Genomic DNA, 15,374 nt, shown 5'->3' on the forward strand with positions numbered 1-15,374 from the left:
TGTGCATGACAGAATAAAACGGAAGGAAGTAGGCCAATAACCACTGCGCATGGGTGAACAGGTAGCGACTGCGCTGATCCGAATTAAACTGTTCACACTGCCAATGTTAATGCGGAATAAGCTGGTGCGCACTAGCTAGCACGGATTAAGAACCGTACTTGTTAATTCGCATTCAATCCGGACTAACTGGCTTCTAGGGTGACCTCTTATTCCGAATTAAGGCTTTAGTACGCCTTTAGTGCGGAATAAAACGCTAGTGTGAACACGGCATTAGGGACTTGTTTTTGATGATATTCTTATGGTACTTACTCCAAGCAATGATACATCACATGTCATACCGACTTTGGTTTGACCTATATACTATACATGTACAATGTTTCTTAATCTGAATGAATTCCAAAGCACCAAATATCTATACGGTGAGCACAATGGCCCCTGGCCGTTTCATTAATTAGGTACTGCAGTATATATGACTGTACTGTAGCTTGAAAAAAAGTTACAGATGTATGTATATGCAAAGACAAAAATTCTTCTGCAACTCTTCGTACAAAAACTTGTAAAAAATTAAATATGACAAGAACCAAAATTGATTTCGTTATCTGATTCATTTGACATTGGCACTGCCTGCCCCTGGTATTTGATCCTTCCGTCAGATAAGTATGTGCTCTCACTCAGTTGAGGTTGAATCCCAAGTGATTCACAGAGGGTGCTGACAAGACTCCCATATTAAATTGACAGTTAAGGGCTTAATGCCAGGGAACCTGGGTTAAGCTCTACCTGATGAGATTTCCAAGTCTGGTGATATCCCAGCAGACCCAGACAAGACACCTGGACTTGTGAACGGGCCAGGAGCACACCACCAGACATGTGACTATCTCTTGGTCTTCAACACCCATATTCCCCATATGAACGTGAGGAGACGCCACCAGACGTGATCGTCTCTTGCTGGTCTTCATTCCCCATATAAACGTGAGGAGACGCCACCAGACATGTGACTGTCTCTTGCTGGTCTTCATTGCCCATATAAACGTGAGGAGACGCCACCAGACATGTGACTGTCTCTTGTTGGTCTTCATTGCCCATATTCCCCATATAAACATGAGGAGACGCCACCAGACATGTGACTGTCTCTTGTTGGTCTTCATTGCCCATATTCCCCATATAAACATGAGGAGACGCCACCAGACGTGATCGTCTCTTGCTGGTCTTCATTCCCCATATAAACGTGAGGAGACGCCACCAGACATGTGACTGTCTCTTGCTGGTCTTCATTGCCCATATAAACGTGAGGAGACGCCACCAGACATGTGACTGTCTCTTGTTGGTCTTCATTGCCCATATTCCCCATATAAACGTGAGGAGACGCCACCAGACATGTGACTGTCTCTTGTTGGTCTTCATTGCCCATATTCCCCATATAAACATGAGGAGACACCACCAGACATCTGACTGTCTCTTGTTGGTCTTCATTGCCCATATTCCCCATATAAACATGAGGAGACACCACCAGACATCTGACTGTCTCTTGTTGGTCTTCATTGCCCATATTCCCCATATAAACGTGAGGAGACACCACCAGACATCTGACTGTCTCTTGTTGGTCTTCATTGCCCATATTCCCCATATAAACATGAGGAGACGCCACCAGACATGTGACTGTCTCTTGTTGGTCTTCATTGCCCATATTCCCCATATAAACGTGAGGAGACACCACCAGACATCTGACTGTCTCTTGTTGGTCTTCATTGCCCATATTCCCCATATAAACATGAGGAGACGCCACCAGACATGTGACTGTCTCTTGTTGGTCTTCATTGCCCATATTCCCCATATAAACGTGAGGAGACGCCACCAGACATGTGACTGTCTCTTGTTGGTCTTCATTGCCCATATTCCCCATATAAACGTGAGGAGACACCACCAGATATCTGACTGTCTCTTGCTGGTCTTCATTGCCCATATTCCCCATATAAACGTGAGGAGACACCACCAGACATCTGACTGTCTCTTGTTGGTCTTCATTGCCCATATTCCCCATATAAACATGAGGAGACGCCACCAGACATGTGACTGTCTCTTGTTGGTCTTCATTGCCCATATTCCCCATATAAACATGAGGAGACACCACCAGACATCTGACTGTCTCTTGTTGGTCTTCATTGCCCATATTCCCCATATAAACATGAGAAGACACCACCAGACATCTGACTGTCTCTTGTTGGTCTTCATTGCCCATATTCCCCAAATAAACGTGAGGAGACGCCACCAGACATGTGACTGTCTCTTGCTGGTCTTCATTGCCCATATTCCCCATATAAACGTGAGGAGACGCCACCAGACATCTGACTGTCTCTTGTTGGTCTTCATTGCCCATATTCCCCATATAAACGTGAGGAGACACCACCAGATATCTGACTGTCTCTTGTTGGTCTTCATTGCCCATATTCCCCATATAAACGTGAGAAGACACCACCAGATATGTGACTGTCTCTTGTTGGTCTTCATTGCCCATATTCCCTGACCATGAAGTCTGTGATGATGTGAACAGAATCTTACTTCCTTGAGGCATCTTGGTCAGATGAGACATCAAGTCTGGTTCGATAATGATAACATTTTATTAAAACATCATTCATAATAAACGATTTCCACACAAAAACTGGACTTTCGCCCTTACAGAAAGGTTCGTTAACGTACACTTTTTTATTTTTGACAATTACATTTGAGTTAGAAACTTCATCTACTGATCACAGTTGCATCCAAATGATCCTGAGCATCCCCGATTCTATATGAGATGATTTGTGTTTGCAACGATTTGTCAAGGTTTAGAGTATTGCAGGTACACACATGCCTGGGATAAGTCTTTTCATGAGGTTGTTCTTCAGTTCAGATTCTGCGAGTTTATGCCACGAGTATGTCTCCTCTGCTTTATGACAAATCTTTGGCAAGATGCCATTGTCCGGGAATGATAACAGGAACGTTATGCCGAAACCATCGTTGACTGCCTGTGGTTTCCCATGATGCTCTATTGATAAGAGACCCACAACATCTAGATTGTCACTGTCCGTCGGTGTCCCAAAGGGTTGCTTAAATAAGAGGGAAAGATTGATAACAAAACTTGCAACATATTACTGTCAACTGTGAAATTTGTGACTCTTGAGGGTGGGTGGTGGAATCCATTGTGTTTCTCACATCAGCGAGGCTTCAGTTGTTTGTACTGGCAAAGCACAACATACAGGAGATCACAGGCATATAACAATCGAAGTGAACTGTCTGGTTCAAACATCATGGGCATGAACCCTGTCACTGACAAATCGCTTGTGACCAGTGTACTATACCCCCAGTTATATGGCAGGACCAGACAGTTCACTTCGATTGGGCCTAAGTCTGACTCGTTAGCTTCAGACTCTAACATGTACTGAACTATAGGGATGGCTACATGTACCTTTAAAACTTCGATGAAACAGTCCTTCATACTCCTGTGAATAAATGGATTGAGCACCATAGAGGGGAAGTGAGGCACATCTCGAGTATTCATCAACACGAACGCGTCATCACTGAAAATACATTTCAGATACTATAGTCACTTGTGTCATGTATATGTTATATACATTTGAGATACTACATGTATATAGTCACTTGTGGTATGTATATGTTATATACATTTGAGATACTACATGTATATAGTCACTTGTGTGGTATATTGTTATATATCATATGTACATTTGAGATACTACATGTACATTATAGTCACTTGTGTTATATTGTTACATGTATATACATTTCAGATACTACATACATTTTTCGATTAAACCGTACAACGTTGATTTGTTGTGTTGCTCCAGCCTTGTTTTGTGCTCTAGCAGTACGAGGGCTCTGCTCCAGCCTTGTTTTGTGCTCTAGCAGTATGGGGGCTCTGCTCCAGCCTTGTTTTGTGCTCTAGCAGTACGAGGGCTCTGCTCCAGCCTTGTTTTGTGCTCTAGCAGTACGAGGGCTCTGCTCCAGCCTTGTTTTGTGCTCTAGCAGTATGAGGGCTCTGCTCCAGCCTTGTTTTGTGCTCTAGCAGTACGAGGGCTCTGCTCCAGCCTTGTTTTGTGCTCTAGCAGTATGAGGGCTCTGCTCCAGCCTTGTTTTGTGCTCTAGCAGTATGGGGGCTCTGCTCCAGCCTGGTTTTGTGCTCTAGCAGTATGGGGGCTCTGCTCCAGCCTGGTTTTGTGCTCTAGCAGTATGGGGGCTCTGCTCCAGCATCGTTTTGTGCTCTAGCAGTACGAGGGCTCTGCTCCAGCATCGTCTTGTGCTCTAGCAGTACGAGGGCTCTGCTCCAGCCTTGTTTTGTGCTCTAGCAGTATGGGGGCTCTGCTCCAGCCTTGTTTTGTGCTCTAGCAGTATGGGGGCTCTGCTCCAGCCTTGTTTTGTGCTCTAGCAGTACGAGGGCTCTGCTCCAGCATCGTTTTGTGCTCTAGCAGTACGAGGGCTCTGCTCCAGCCTTGTTTTGTGCTCTAGCAGTATGAGGGCTCTGCTCCAGCCTTGTTTTGTGCTCTAGCAGTATGGGGGCTCTGCTCCAGCCTTGTTTTGTGCTCTAGCAGTATGGGGGCTCTGCTCCAGCCTTATTTTGTGCTCTAGCAGTATGGGGGCTCTGCTTCAGCATCGTTTTGTGCTGTAGCAGTATGGGCTCTGCTCCAGCCTTATTTTGTGCTCTAGCAGTATGGGGGCTCTGCTCCAGCATCGTTTTTGTGCTCTAGCAGTATGGGGGCTCTGCTCCAGCCTTATTTTGTGCTCTAGCAGTATGGGGGCTCTGCTCCAGCCTTGTTTTGTGCTCTAGCAGTATGGGGGCTCTGCTTCAGCCTTGTTTTGTGCTCTAGCAGTATGAGGGCTCTGCTCCAGCCTTGTTTTGTGCTCTAGCAGTATGGGGGCTCTGCTCCAGCCTTGTTTTGTGCTCTAGCAGTATGGGGGCTCTGCTCCAGCCTGGTTTTGTGCTCTAGCAGTATGGGGGCTCTGCTCCAGCCTTGTTTTGTGCTCTAGCAGTATGAGGGCTCTGCTCCAGCCTTGTTTTGTGCTCTAGCAGTATGAGGGCTCTGCTCCAGCCTTGTTTTGTGCTCTAGCAGTATGGGGGCTCTGCTCCAGCCTTGTTTTGTGCTCTAGCAGTATGGGGGCTCTGCTCCAGCCTTGTTTTGTGCTCTAGCAGTATGGGGGCTCTGCTCCAGCCTTGTTTTGTGCTCTAGCAGTATGGGGGCTCTGCTCCAGCCTTGTTTTGTGCTCTAGCAGTATGGTAGTTCACTTTGTCCACATGGTGGACCTTTATTACATAACATTTTTCTAATTTGAGCCATTGAAATCTTCAGAGAGTTGCCATGTGTTGCATCATTATGAAGTTTAACATTCGACTGATATCTCAGTTATCGAAATAACACCAGACAGATGTGCCGAGTTTTAAATCTCCTCCACACAGGCAGAATGTGTAAACAAGGGTTGGACGTCACAATCATGATCGCATGTCATGATGATAAACATCTCAAGTTTGTGACGATCAGATCCTTGGTCACATTTACCAGCTTACCCTGATTTGTTTGTAATAACAAGTCGCATCAGCAGCTGTTGATGTCCGTTGATCACTGGCAGTAATGGCGGATGCCGAACATTGGCATGTCTCGAGCGATAATTCTGAGCAAGCATAACCAGTCTCATCACATCGGGTGCCCTAGGATGGGAATAAACATGATGAATAATAGATCATCAAGCAAGTGGCTTGAAACTTGGTAAGTCTGGGGGATGTGAAGTTTTGGATTGCAATGAAGCAACCCAGATTCTGTGTTGGAATTTTTCTCTCAAAAATTCGAAAATATAAGATTTCAAAAATATTTCTTCTGAATCTCTTGAGTTGGTCCTGAAAACTTGAGATACGAATTTTTTACCCCCCCCCCAAATTTTCTAAAGAATATTAAAAAAAAATTATTTTCTCAATCTCTTGACTTTGTCATGAAAATTTGAGATAAGATTTTTTTCCCCGAAATAAAAAAAAATTCTGAAAAAATTAAGAAATAATTTTTTTTTGTTCAAAATGCATATCTATCAGTTTTTTATCAATTTTTGAAAAAAAGTTATTTTTTACATGAATTTTCGAATATGAAAGTTATGTTGGAGCTAGCCGACATAAGATCTATGTTGAGCACAATTGCCTGTGTAGTTTTCCTTTAACCTTACCGGAGAGGATATGCTTTTGAATTGCTCAAATCCACCTTTGACATCCATCTTGCCTGCAAAGATTCCCCATCACTATCGGCTAATGTTTTCAACCTTCCACCTGTGAATGAGAAACACTCATCTTTACATTTGTTATAGCCGTCACCAATTCACATGATGCTTCCTTTGGCACTCTCAGCAGATGCTTGGCAGTGTTACCACTGGGCTCCAGTCTTACCTGTCACAACATGTGAATCTGAACCATGTCCAGGTACCAATCTCCACACAGAGTCATGTCTTACCTGTCACATGTCCTATAAATGTGAACCTGAACCATGTACAGGTACCAATCTCCACACAGAGTAATGTATCGGGTTCAAATTCTAGTCCAGTTTCCTCGAGAACTTCCCTCTTTGCACCTTCCTGCAAGCAGAAAGAACACCAGGTGCTATCATATGTCATTGTGGGCCTCGAACTAAAAGGTCCTTAATATGAAAGCACAGTGCAAAAGACTTTCTACTATCAGATCAAGACTCATGAAATTTTCACCATCGGCTTAACAATTCATTGGCTTAAGCCTCTGCATTGGCCAACTACATGGAAACTAGATGTCTATGCATCTGGGTAACCCTGTCTGGCTTCATGCCTCTGCTTCAGAGACATTCAAGCTTATACTGGAACTCAAGTTGAAGACAGCCATGTGGCCAGCCGTAATGAGTCTGGTGAAACTTTTCTTTGAGAAAGCTTACTATGTCCACATCTGGACACATCTGATAGAGACCACTATTACCGTACATTTAGTCACAAGCGTTGTCTGTGTTTAGTAACATTATAAAATCATCTCATATGATATAATATAATAACCGATTAAGTGACACAATCACCAACACATTGTTTAAACAAAAGTTCAACTTCATAACAAAGTTTTAAATTGGCCTTAAAATTCAGTTCGTCCACTTGACCTTGCTGTAGTCACTTCAGGTAAGAACTAATCAAATTCATTTGGGTTGAAATTTGGAGCAAAGAATGAAGGGTCACCACAAAGGACATGAGAATGTTGAATAAGTTGTTATCTTAAACCAAAGCTTAGTTAGGATATTTGATTATGTGCTTACAGTGACATTATGTCACAAGTATGAACTCAGTTGTTGACCTGGTATCAGCTGGTTGTGTGACACCATAGGTCACCAGGTCAGCCTTGACAAGGGATGGCATGTTAAACTGATCCACTGGCAATCATTCATTGCACTGATCTGGGCATCTGGTGGACAAACTCTGTCTTCAAAGGAACATGGATGCGTTTGAAGAACTTGAAAGAGCTGTCAGGAGCAATGATATAGGCAAGGTAGGGCTTGGGCTCACAAGAGCTGTCCATCTGACAGATCACACAGGTCAAATGCTGTACTACTACAAAACTGAAGTGAAAATGTTTGATTTTACAGTTCTAATACCAGTGCATTTTGTGTTCAGACACAATCAGTCATTACTAGACTTGACAAACATAAATTCTGTAAGGGATGACTCTGCCAATTTTAAAACCCAATAAAAAGCCGGTTTACAGTTGGGGAACTTGCAAACAAAAGACTTTCACTTTCGCAAACAAATGAAGTACATGTACTCCACACATTCATTCACACTGTTCATTCAGCACTAAACAGCAATACATGTAACTGAATGTCAACAACAACCAATGCAACCATTTTCTCTCTTGCAGGTGTCTGAGGTAATGACCAACTGCCCTGATCTGCGAGACCCCGGCTTCTCATGGATCATCAACGATGCCATCAGACTTGGTCTAACAGAGATCACACGTGTTCTGCTCGAGAATGGTGTCCTAGCAAACAGCACGAGCAAGAACTTATGTAAACCATCCCCCCTCATGAATGCTTGTAAACTGGGCAATAAGAACATTGTGAGATTATTGTTGGAGCATGGTGCTGCTGTGGATGGCGAAGACAACTTTGGCGTCCCACCTCTTGTGCTTGCAGCTCGGAGCGGCAACATGGAAATCTTTGATTTACTCCTTACCTGGAAGGCAAACGTTGACCAAAGAATTGATTACGAGTTTGTCAAATGGCCTTTTAACAGTCAGAGGATGAACCAGGCACAATTAGAATGCATGAGTGCCCCCTATGAACAAAACACAGTACTTATTGAAGCATGCCGAGCACAACATTTTGAAATTGTTCAAAAGTTATTGTTGCATGGCGCCAACTTGCATGCGGCCAACCAAGCTAAAGAAACACCCTTGCATATCACGGCGTGTCCACGACCCTGGTTGTCTTATCAGCACTACAACAAACGCATCCTACCAACGGCACCAGAAATTCTTCATTGTTTACTTCAACATGGAGCAGACGTCAATGCTCACAACATGTTTGGGCAGACGCCATTGGATCGTACACTAGCTGAAATTGAACATATCCTAAACTGTAAAATTCTCAGCGAAAATGTGACAGAAACATTGCAAAAACACTTCAGGAATTTCTACAACATGGTCCAGGCTGGCAGCAACTTGAAAATCTACGCCAATCCTGCTAATGGAGAGGAGGATCTGTACGGGTTTCTACTGGATGCTTATCTACAACATCAAGATTCTGATTCACCCAATAAAGCATGTCTGCAGGAATTCAAAAAGGTCTTGAAAGCCATTGACTTAGCCCTGGGGAAGCCACGAGAAGTGTTTGTAAGGAGATTCATCATGGAGATAAGAGAATCGATCGAGAAACGCGTCATCGTCGCTTGGTTAAAGTCCAGACAGCGAAACTGTCGTAGCCTGAAGGAATTGTGTGGAACTAGAGTCCGGCAGGTCCTACACCCACCGCTGATGCTGAATGTCTTCACAGAAGAACTGGAATTGCCACTGAACCTGCGTGAATATCTTATCAAGTCATAATGATAAGAACAAACCTTGGTTCAAACGGACAAGACAGTGCTGTTGCTACCAGAGCAGAGGCATAATCAGGCTTTATACAGGCACTATGGGTCCACCTTACAGAAGGTGTCACATGAATCGCACGAAAGTCCTGAGGAACATTCCTGGCTTAGCATGTTTCATGTTGATTTTGTTCTTTGAGTGTGACAGGCTGCTGCTGGTCCCGGAAGACAGATTTCATTAGTCATTGTATATCAACTGAAATAAGCCAGAATGGATCCTGGAAGCATGATTATTCCTGCAAACTGGTGCTTGTGTACAGTTAGGAAGTTAATATATATGGTGCTGCCCAAAGACAGAACAATAAAGTAATGAGAAGACTGTCACTGCAAAAACTGACATACGGTTAAAATCATCAATAAGTGTAGACAACATTTTGTAGAATGTTTGAGGACATTTCTTGATGGATCCCTTCATTGTCAGGACTTGTCGTTGAAGAAGACCCATTTTGAAAAATACAGTCACCTCTGAATTTTAATTTTTTCAGGAATAAAATGTCTCTTTATTTGTTCAATATCTAATCTGAGTGCTTCATTCCAATCACTCCAGGGTCTGCTTGCTTCCTTGAGATTTTGACGAGTACACTTGAAGATGAAGTGGGCCAGTTCCCGTGTAGTGGATTACTTATTGGATGCCTCAGTAAAGGTGCATCTGAACACTCTTCCAAATAAGTACATAGAGTTTTAAATGTTATTTGTTGTGCCCACCATATAGTAACACTGCGCGTATGTCATGCTACTAACTTCACTAAATTCCCACTTACGATAATAGTTTCATCGGGTTCCATCCTGCCGGCAGGTAGGTACCACTTCCCCCGACACGATTCCTTGGCCTCCTGCATGAAGAGGACATCCCCAGCATCATTGATGACGATCCCTGCCACGATGTAACACACAGAATGCTTGGTGATAGGATGGAACTCATCTTCTAGAAAAATGGGAATTGGACAATGGGAATTGGACATTGTACACAAGCATATTTTACACTCACAATCCGAAGAAGGGGTACCGTATCCATATCCGTATCTGTATCCATGGACATGGCCGAGCCAAATACAAATGCTTCGGGTCCACAGAGCATACTCATCTCCCCAAATCAAAAGTAGTTATCTTGTTAAGTCAGAGCTAGTAATAGTATACAGAGAATTGATGTTCTATTCGACTTACGACTTTGAGATGTGACATCCACCAGACAATGAGCTGTTTTCAGTGGAATTCTTCCAGCCAGGAGAGAGCCAAGATCAGCCTCAACGGCAGTAAAATCTCCCACAGTGTCTGATGAGTGTTCTGAGAGGGTATTTGATGCCATGGTCACGTTCTATTTCATGACATCCTTTGTTGTTCGAGTCAATTTTCTGATTGGTTCAATCAAATTTTCATCTCAGAATGCCACGAGTTCATCAGATGCCCTTTTAAAATGTTTTCTGAAAAAACAGATCAGATTAGTATGGTTGGTATCGCTGTCAATGAGGTGCAACTGTTGAGATGTACCATGCATGCTCCACCAAGCCACCAAGGGGGCCGGCAAGATGACACATCATGCATGTCATGTGATCAACTCATGTGATCCTGACTGGCAGAACTATGGAAGTTATAATGATCAGATCAATCACGCAGAGCAGCTGAGCTAAAAATGGACTTATTTATGAACTTTGCCGCTGCATGCTGATCTCATGCTCAGGTTAGCGAGGGGCAGATTTCAGTGGGGGGGGGGGGGGGGGGGGGGGCAACCTGACCCTGGCCCCCCCCCTTCTGCCGACTTGAAAAAAAGGTTTTTCTAGTGAGAGAGTTGCTGAAAAAACGGTGCTCTAAGGACGGTGTTCATGCTCTGCCCCAACTCAGTAACCCCCTCCCCTGGCCCCCTTTCTATCTAATAACCCTGGATCCACCCCCGTTTTATACATCAGTGCAGTGTATCTGCCTCAGAAAAACCATTCATGCATCTACATCCTACCATAGTATGAGTGCCATTCAATCAAAAGTTACAAGAAAGTGACAACGTGCATACTTCATCAAACTGCATAGTTGAATGCGATCAAACTACGTCATTTCCGATCGGGGATTGTAAATTTTAGCCGAATTGGCTCGTATTTCTGAGCCTAATTCATGTTATGGGGCACAATGAACATTTAAAAATATAGAAAAGTATCAACGATATGTCTACGGTTGTTTACACTGTTTGTTACATGAAAATAGTATTGTCTTCTATTGCAGAATTCGATTATTTCAACGAAAATTCGTTATCAAATTCTCATGAGATGCTACTTGCAGAAGTACCACGATTTGACAACAAACCATTATCTCTTGTGACCTTCCGTCTAAAAAGTGCTTTTTTGAGATGTTTTGGTAATTTTCTTGAATACCTTTAAAGTTCTCCATAAATATTTGTCATATAGAATATGCAGATCATCTGATTGGTTCAGTATCTTAATTCAAAGATGGTTCTTAGAGCTGTTAAAAAATGGCCATGTCACTCACTGACTCAACATTACAATGGGTGATTTCAAAGTCAGTTTTTAGATTTAGTTTTAAAACTAAATGGAACACTAAAACCCTTGATTAAACCAGCATTGAAATGAAGTGGGTTTTAGTTTCATCCTTTTTCAAAGTCGGTGTTTGTTGGTTTTAGCATTATGTCCGGTTTAAGCTTAAAACTAAGGGATGGTTTTAGTGTCAAAAACTAACACCGGGACTAAAACTAAAACTCTCCACAACACCAGAAATGAAATCAGTTCTGGTGTTAGTTTTGACACTCAGTTTTAGCATTATCCTATTTCAAATTAGGTTTTAGTTTCACACTGAAACCAATTGGAACACCAAGGTCTGATCGTAATCCCAGCTCGGTGTTATATTTGGAAGATTTGTAGTGCATTTTGTATTACCAATAAAACTAACACCTTGGGCATTAACACCGAGTGGATTTCAAAGTTGGTGTTGGTGTTCAGAAAAAAAAATCATGTTGTTCGTACCATTTCAAGAAGTAGTTGCTGGTATTTTGAACGCTGATAGGAATGATGATGGACGTGAAAGAAGAAGACCAAATTTATATAGATCGGAATCGGTTTCAATAGGGAAACACCCGAAACACATGCGTGTTTGGTTTTTCCAAGGTTTTATCTCTGTCCATCTTGGTGTTAGTTTTACCTGCAGAATAAAACCTCTTCTTAGTTTCAGCCCAGGTTTTAGGTGTTTAGATAAAACCAGGTGTTGGTGTTAAACTAAAACCTCGAATTGATCTTATCCAGACATAGGTTTTTAGGGGTAGAAATTAAGAATAAAACTGACACCAACACCCAACTCTAAAACCAAAACCAACTTTGAAATCACCCAATGTCGATGTCAACATGCTCAACTCATACTGACAACGGAGTCAAAAACCGTGTACAAATGCACCTTGTACTGTAAGTGTTAGTAGGCCTTATGTATGTAACTTTATGATCGGATGGCATAGGGCCATAATAGCTACAAGGGTGTCCTGGGTATCGTATCCCTTTATTAAGGAGGTTGTGGCGAGAGAGGTGAGACATTTGCCATGCCACGGCCCATGCCGTTAATAAATGAAATCATAATTTTTTATGACTGAGCCGGACGGCTGAGGCCTGGACCCTGGATGCAGCCTGGTACTTGACTTGGGCCTTGGCAGAAAGCCAGATTTGTCATTTGACTCGTTGTCTATGACAGTTGGAGATAGCATGTTTACATTAAATAATGTAATTGACTTTGGATGAAATGGATTTTAGTTACCCGTTATTGGAGAAGTCATTTTGTAACAATTTGTTCCTCATTTCAGATTGAATCGATTGAGAGGGTTCGGATAGGTCTTCACAGATGTCACATGATGATGCCATTAACGTAATCACCGATTTCAAGCTATGGTATGAGTTTCCCTCTACAAGAATCTCTGAGCGGCATGGATAATTTCCTTGCTGACGATTTGTACCAGGCTGTAAAGAAACCAGATATACCCAAACTGGAGGGCTTCTTCAAGGCAGGACTGAGCCCCAATCATGTCTTTACAAGTGAGAAGAATGCTGATGCACTTGGTAAAACGCTCCTCCAGGTCGCCACATCTGAGAAGAATGCAGATGTGGTGAAGTTGCTCATCAAGCATGGATGTGACGTGAACTATGGCGTCAAGAAGATCATTACCCCAAACTCGACATCATATCGACTTGATAAATGTGTGGAGGATTTGACACAGACTTGTTTGTTTTATTCTATTTGTACAGAGAGTGTTGAGATCGTTGAGATTCTGACCGAGGCAGGTGCAAATGTGAACTTGGAGTGCAGAGATAAGATGTGTGCTCTATCTCACGCGATCGACACTGAAAACATTGAGATTATCACCAGTATTGCACGCATGAAAAAATGTGATATTAATGCACAGGACTTGTATGGGTTGTCTCCACTGCATATAGCTGTAATCCATGCAAAGCCAGATATTGTGACTCTTCTTTTGAGAAAGAAGGCCGTTGTTGATCTGGAGCAGTGCCAGGGAGGCAGTCCTCTGTTTTTTGCCAGTGATTACATGACACTCAAGTCACTCATAAGTTATGGTGCCGACCCAAATCATCGAGCTTATAATGATCATGGCTCAGTTACACCCATCTATACGACACTGAAACGTGCCAGAGATCCCAAGATCATTGAAGCTCTAGTTGAAGCAGGTGCTCAAGTGACGAATGCAGTTCTAGCAGACGGACCCAGTACCCCAAGGATTCTCCAGGAATACCCAGATCTCCATGCATGGCTAAAGACTTGTCATAAAACACCTCAAAGTCTCAAGTTACAGACTTGTTTGAAAATTCGAGACGTGTTAAGAGTTGCATCGAATGGTGTTGGACTTGGTGTGAGATGTAGAACAAATCAGCTGCCCCTTCCAAATGTGTTGAAGCATTATGTCCATTTAGATCATATTTGAAAAGAGGGATTTTGAAAAAGTTGTGAAGTTTGTCTGCGTGTGTTCATTGCTGGACCTACAATTTATACACACTTTAAAAATGAGTGTCAGTCAGTGTAAAGCTAATTCATTAGGACTGAAGACTGTCAGTATAAGTGCTAGGGTGCCATTAAAACTATTCCTATCAGTACATGTAGGACATGATTCCATGGTCTGATGAAGTCCTGTGTTTTGTTCTCAATGTGATTGCTCAAACAAGGATATACCATATAACAATGCATTTGCTGTGCCAGTTGAGTGGCACCTGTACAAAAGGCCTATGTGTAACAGACACACCTCAACCTAACACATTGACAATGTATTTACATAGTGATGTGCATGCACATGTACATCAATCCCAAGTTACTATCCCTGTTGCGAGAGATTATTGGCATCTTTATGTGATGTTGTGTGATCTCATTGCATCCCCTGGTAACTACTGAATGGTCCACCACTGAATGGCTAACCTCTGCAGTATGGCCTAAGTTGAAGTGTGCATATTGCAGAATGCAATACTCGACCTCTGTTTTAGGTTCATCATCGTGCACTCCACATTCACCATCGTTTACCCAGGAATCTGTAGCTTTGTTGTCAAATGTGCTCTTCCAAAATGTACTGCGTGTTTTGACAATCTAACCATTTGAGATGTCTTGTAACCATGGAACTGATAGGCAGGTGACCTGCCTATCAGCAGGTGGAGCCAGGAAAGGGCAGTCGTCCATTTCTGCATCAAGGCTCTCTAAATGTGATGTTTCTTGTCCCCGTGTTGAGAATGGTAGAGGTGACCACTGCACTTGGTCCAACCTACATACGTACTTAGGCATTTCTGTGATACAACACTATTAGCTCAGCGTGAGGCCTGCTTTTAGTGGTCTTGTGTGTATTTGTACCTTGTGTTATGGTAATTGCAAAGAAAAATAAACAAACTGCTCACTGACCTAAAATATTTTAGTCTGTTTTGTTGGCTTCAGGGTGGGATTGAGTTGATGCCTGGTGACTCGGTGTTTTGTAGCTCTCAATTCATTTGATGAGGGTTCGGGTTAGCTCTGCTCTCTCACCAAGTCACCAGTGCTTTTGAATGATAAGATTGTTGAATAATCATCTGCCTGACAAGTTCTTGAACATTCCGAAGACAAGCAATGGTGTACTACAACCAAAGAACAACATACAAGACATGCACATGTTCATGTAAACCAAATCCCTCTGAAGAGAATCGGAACAGGTTGTGGGATGTCATGTCGCATCACAACTACTGGCTGAAATGGACATCATCAGCATCATGGCAGGACAGTGCAATTCGGTTGTGCCATACCAGGTTTCTGCG

The 15,374-nt window shown here is 42.8% G+C and overlaps 3 protein-coding genes across 6 annotated transcripts; 2 read left to right on the forward strand and 1 right to left on the reverse strand.

Annotated features, from left to right (window-relative positions):
• Positions 1–2,596: 2,596 nt before the first annotated feature.
• Positions 2,597–11,247, reverse strand: LOC135487641 (8-oxo-dGDP phosphatase NUDT18-like). 2 transcript variants are annotated; one of them, XM_064771665.1, is made up of 8 exons: positions 11,120–11,247; positions 10,279–10,535; positions 9,876–10,039; positions 6,480–6,600; positions 6,199–6,298; positions 5,555–5,695; positions 3,443–3,554; positions 2,597–3,083 (listed from the first exon to the last, which is right to left on the reverse strand). In XM_064771665.1, the coding sequence occupies exons 2-8, from the start codon at positions 10,418–10,420 to the stop codon at positions 2,823–2,825; spliced, it is 1,041 nt and encodes a 346-aa protein (XP_064627735.1). In that variant the 5' UTR covers positions 10,421–10,535; positions 11,120–11,247; the 3' UTR covers positions 2,597–2,822. The 2 variants fall into 2 exon arrangements, with proteins under 2 accessions (XP_064627735.1, XP_064627734.1); XM_064771664.1 differs by having other exon boundaries at positions 11,066–11,247.
• Positions 7,318–9,626, forward strand: LOC135487637 (poly [ADP-ribose] polymerase tankyrase-2-like). The gene is made up of 2 exons (XM_064771654.1): positions 7,318–7,522; positions 7,892–9,626. The coding sequence occupies exons 1-2, from the start codon at positions 7,469–7,471 to the stop codon at positions 9,071–9,073; spliced, it is 1,236 nt and encodes a 411-aa protein (XP_064627724.1). The 5' UTR covers positions 7,318–7,468; the 3' UTR covers positions 9,074–9,626.
• A 70-nt stretch (positions 11,248–11,317) lies between the features above and the next one.
• LOC135487640 (putative ankyrin repeat protein RF_0381) lies at positions 11,318–15,262 on the forward strand. Of its 3 annotated transcripts, none has more exons than XM_064771660.1 (2): positions 11,318–11,457; positions 12,902–15,262. In XM_064771660.1, the coding sequence occupies exon 2, from the start codon at positions 12,989–12,991 to the stop codon at positions 14,030–14,032; it is 1,044 nt and encodes a 347-aa protein (XP_064627730.1). In that variant the 5' UTR covers positions 11,318–11,457; positions 12,902–12,988; the 3' UTR covers positions 14,033–15,262. The 3 variants fall into 3 exon arrangements, with proteins under 3 accessions (XP_064627730.1, XP_064627731.1, XP_064627733.1); XM_064771661.1 differs by lacking the exon at positions 11,318–11,457 and adding an exon at positions 12,440–12,512; XM_064771663.1 differs by lacking the exon at positions 11,318–11,457 and adding an exon at positions 12,528–12,629.
• The last annotated feature ends 112 nt before the right edge of the window (positions 15,263–15,374 follow it).

Source organism: Lineus longissimus, chromosome 5 (assembly GCF_910592395.1).
Source record: "Lineus longissimus chromosome 5, tnLinLong1.2, whole genome shotgun sequence".
In the NCBI taxonomy this organism is placed as follows: Eukaryota; Metazoa; Nemertea; class Pilidiophora; order Heteronemertea; family Lineidae; genus Lineus; species Lineus longissimus.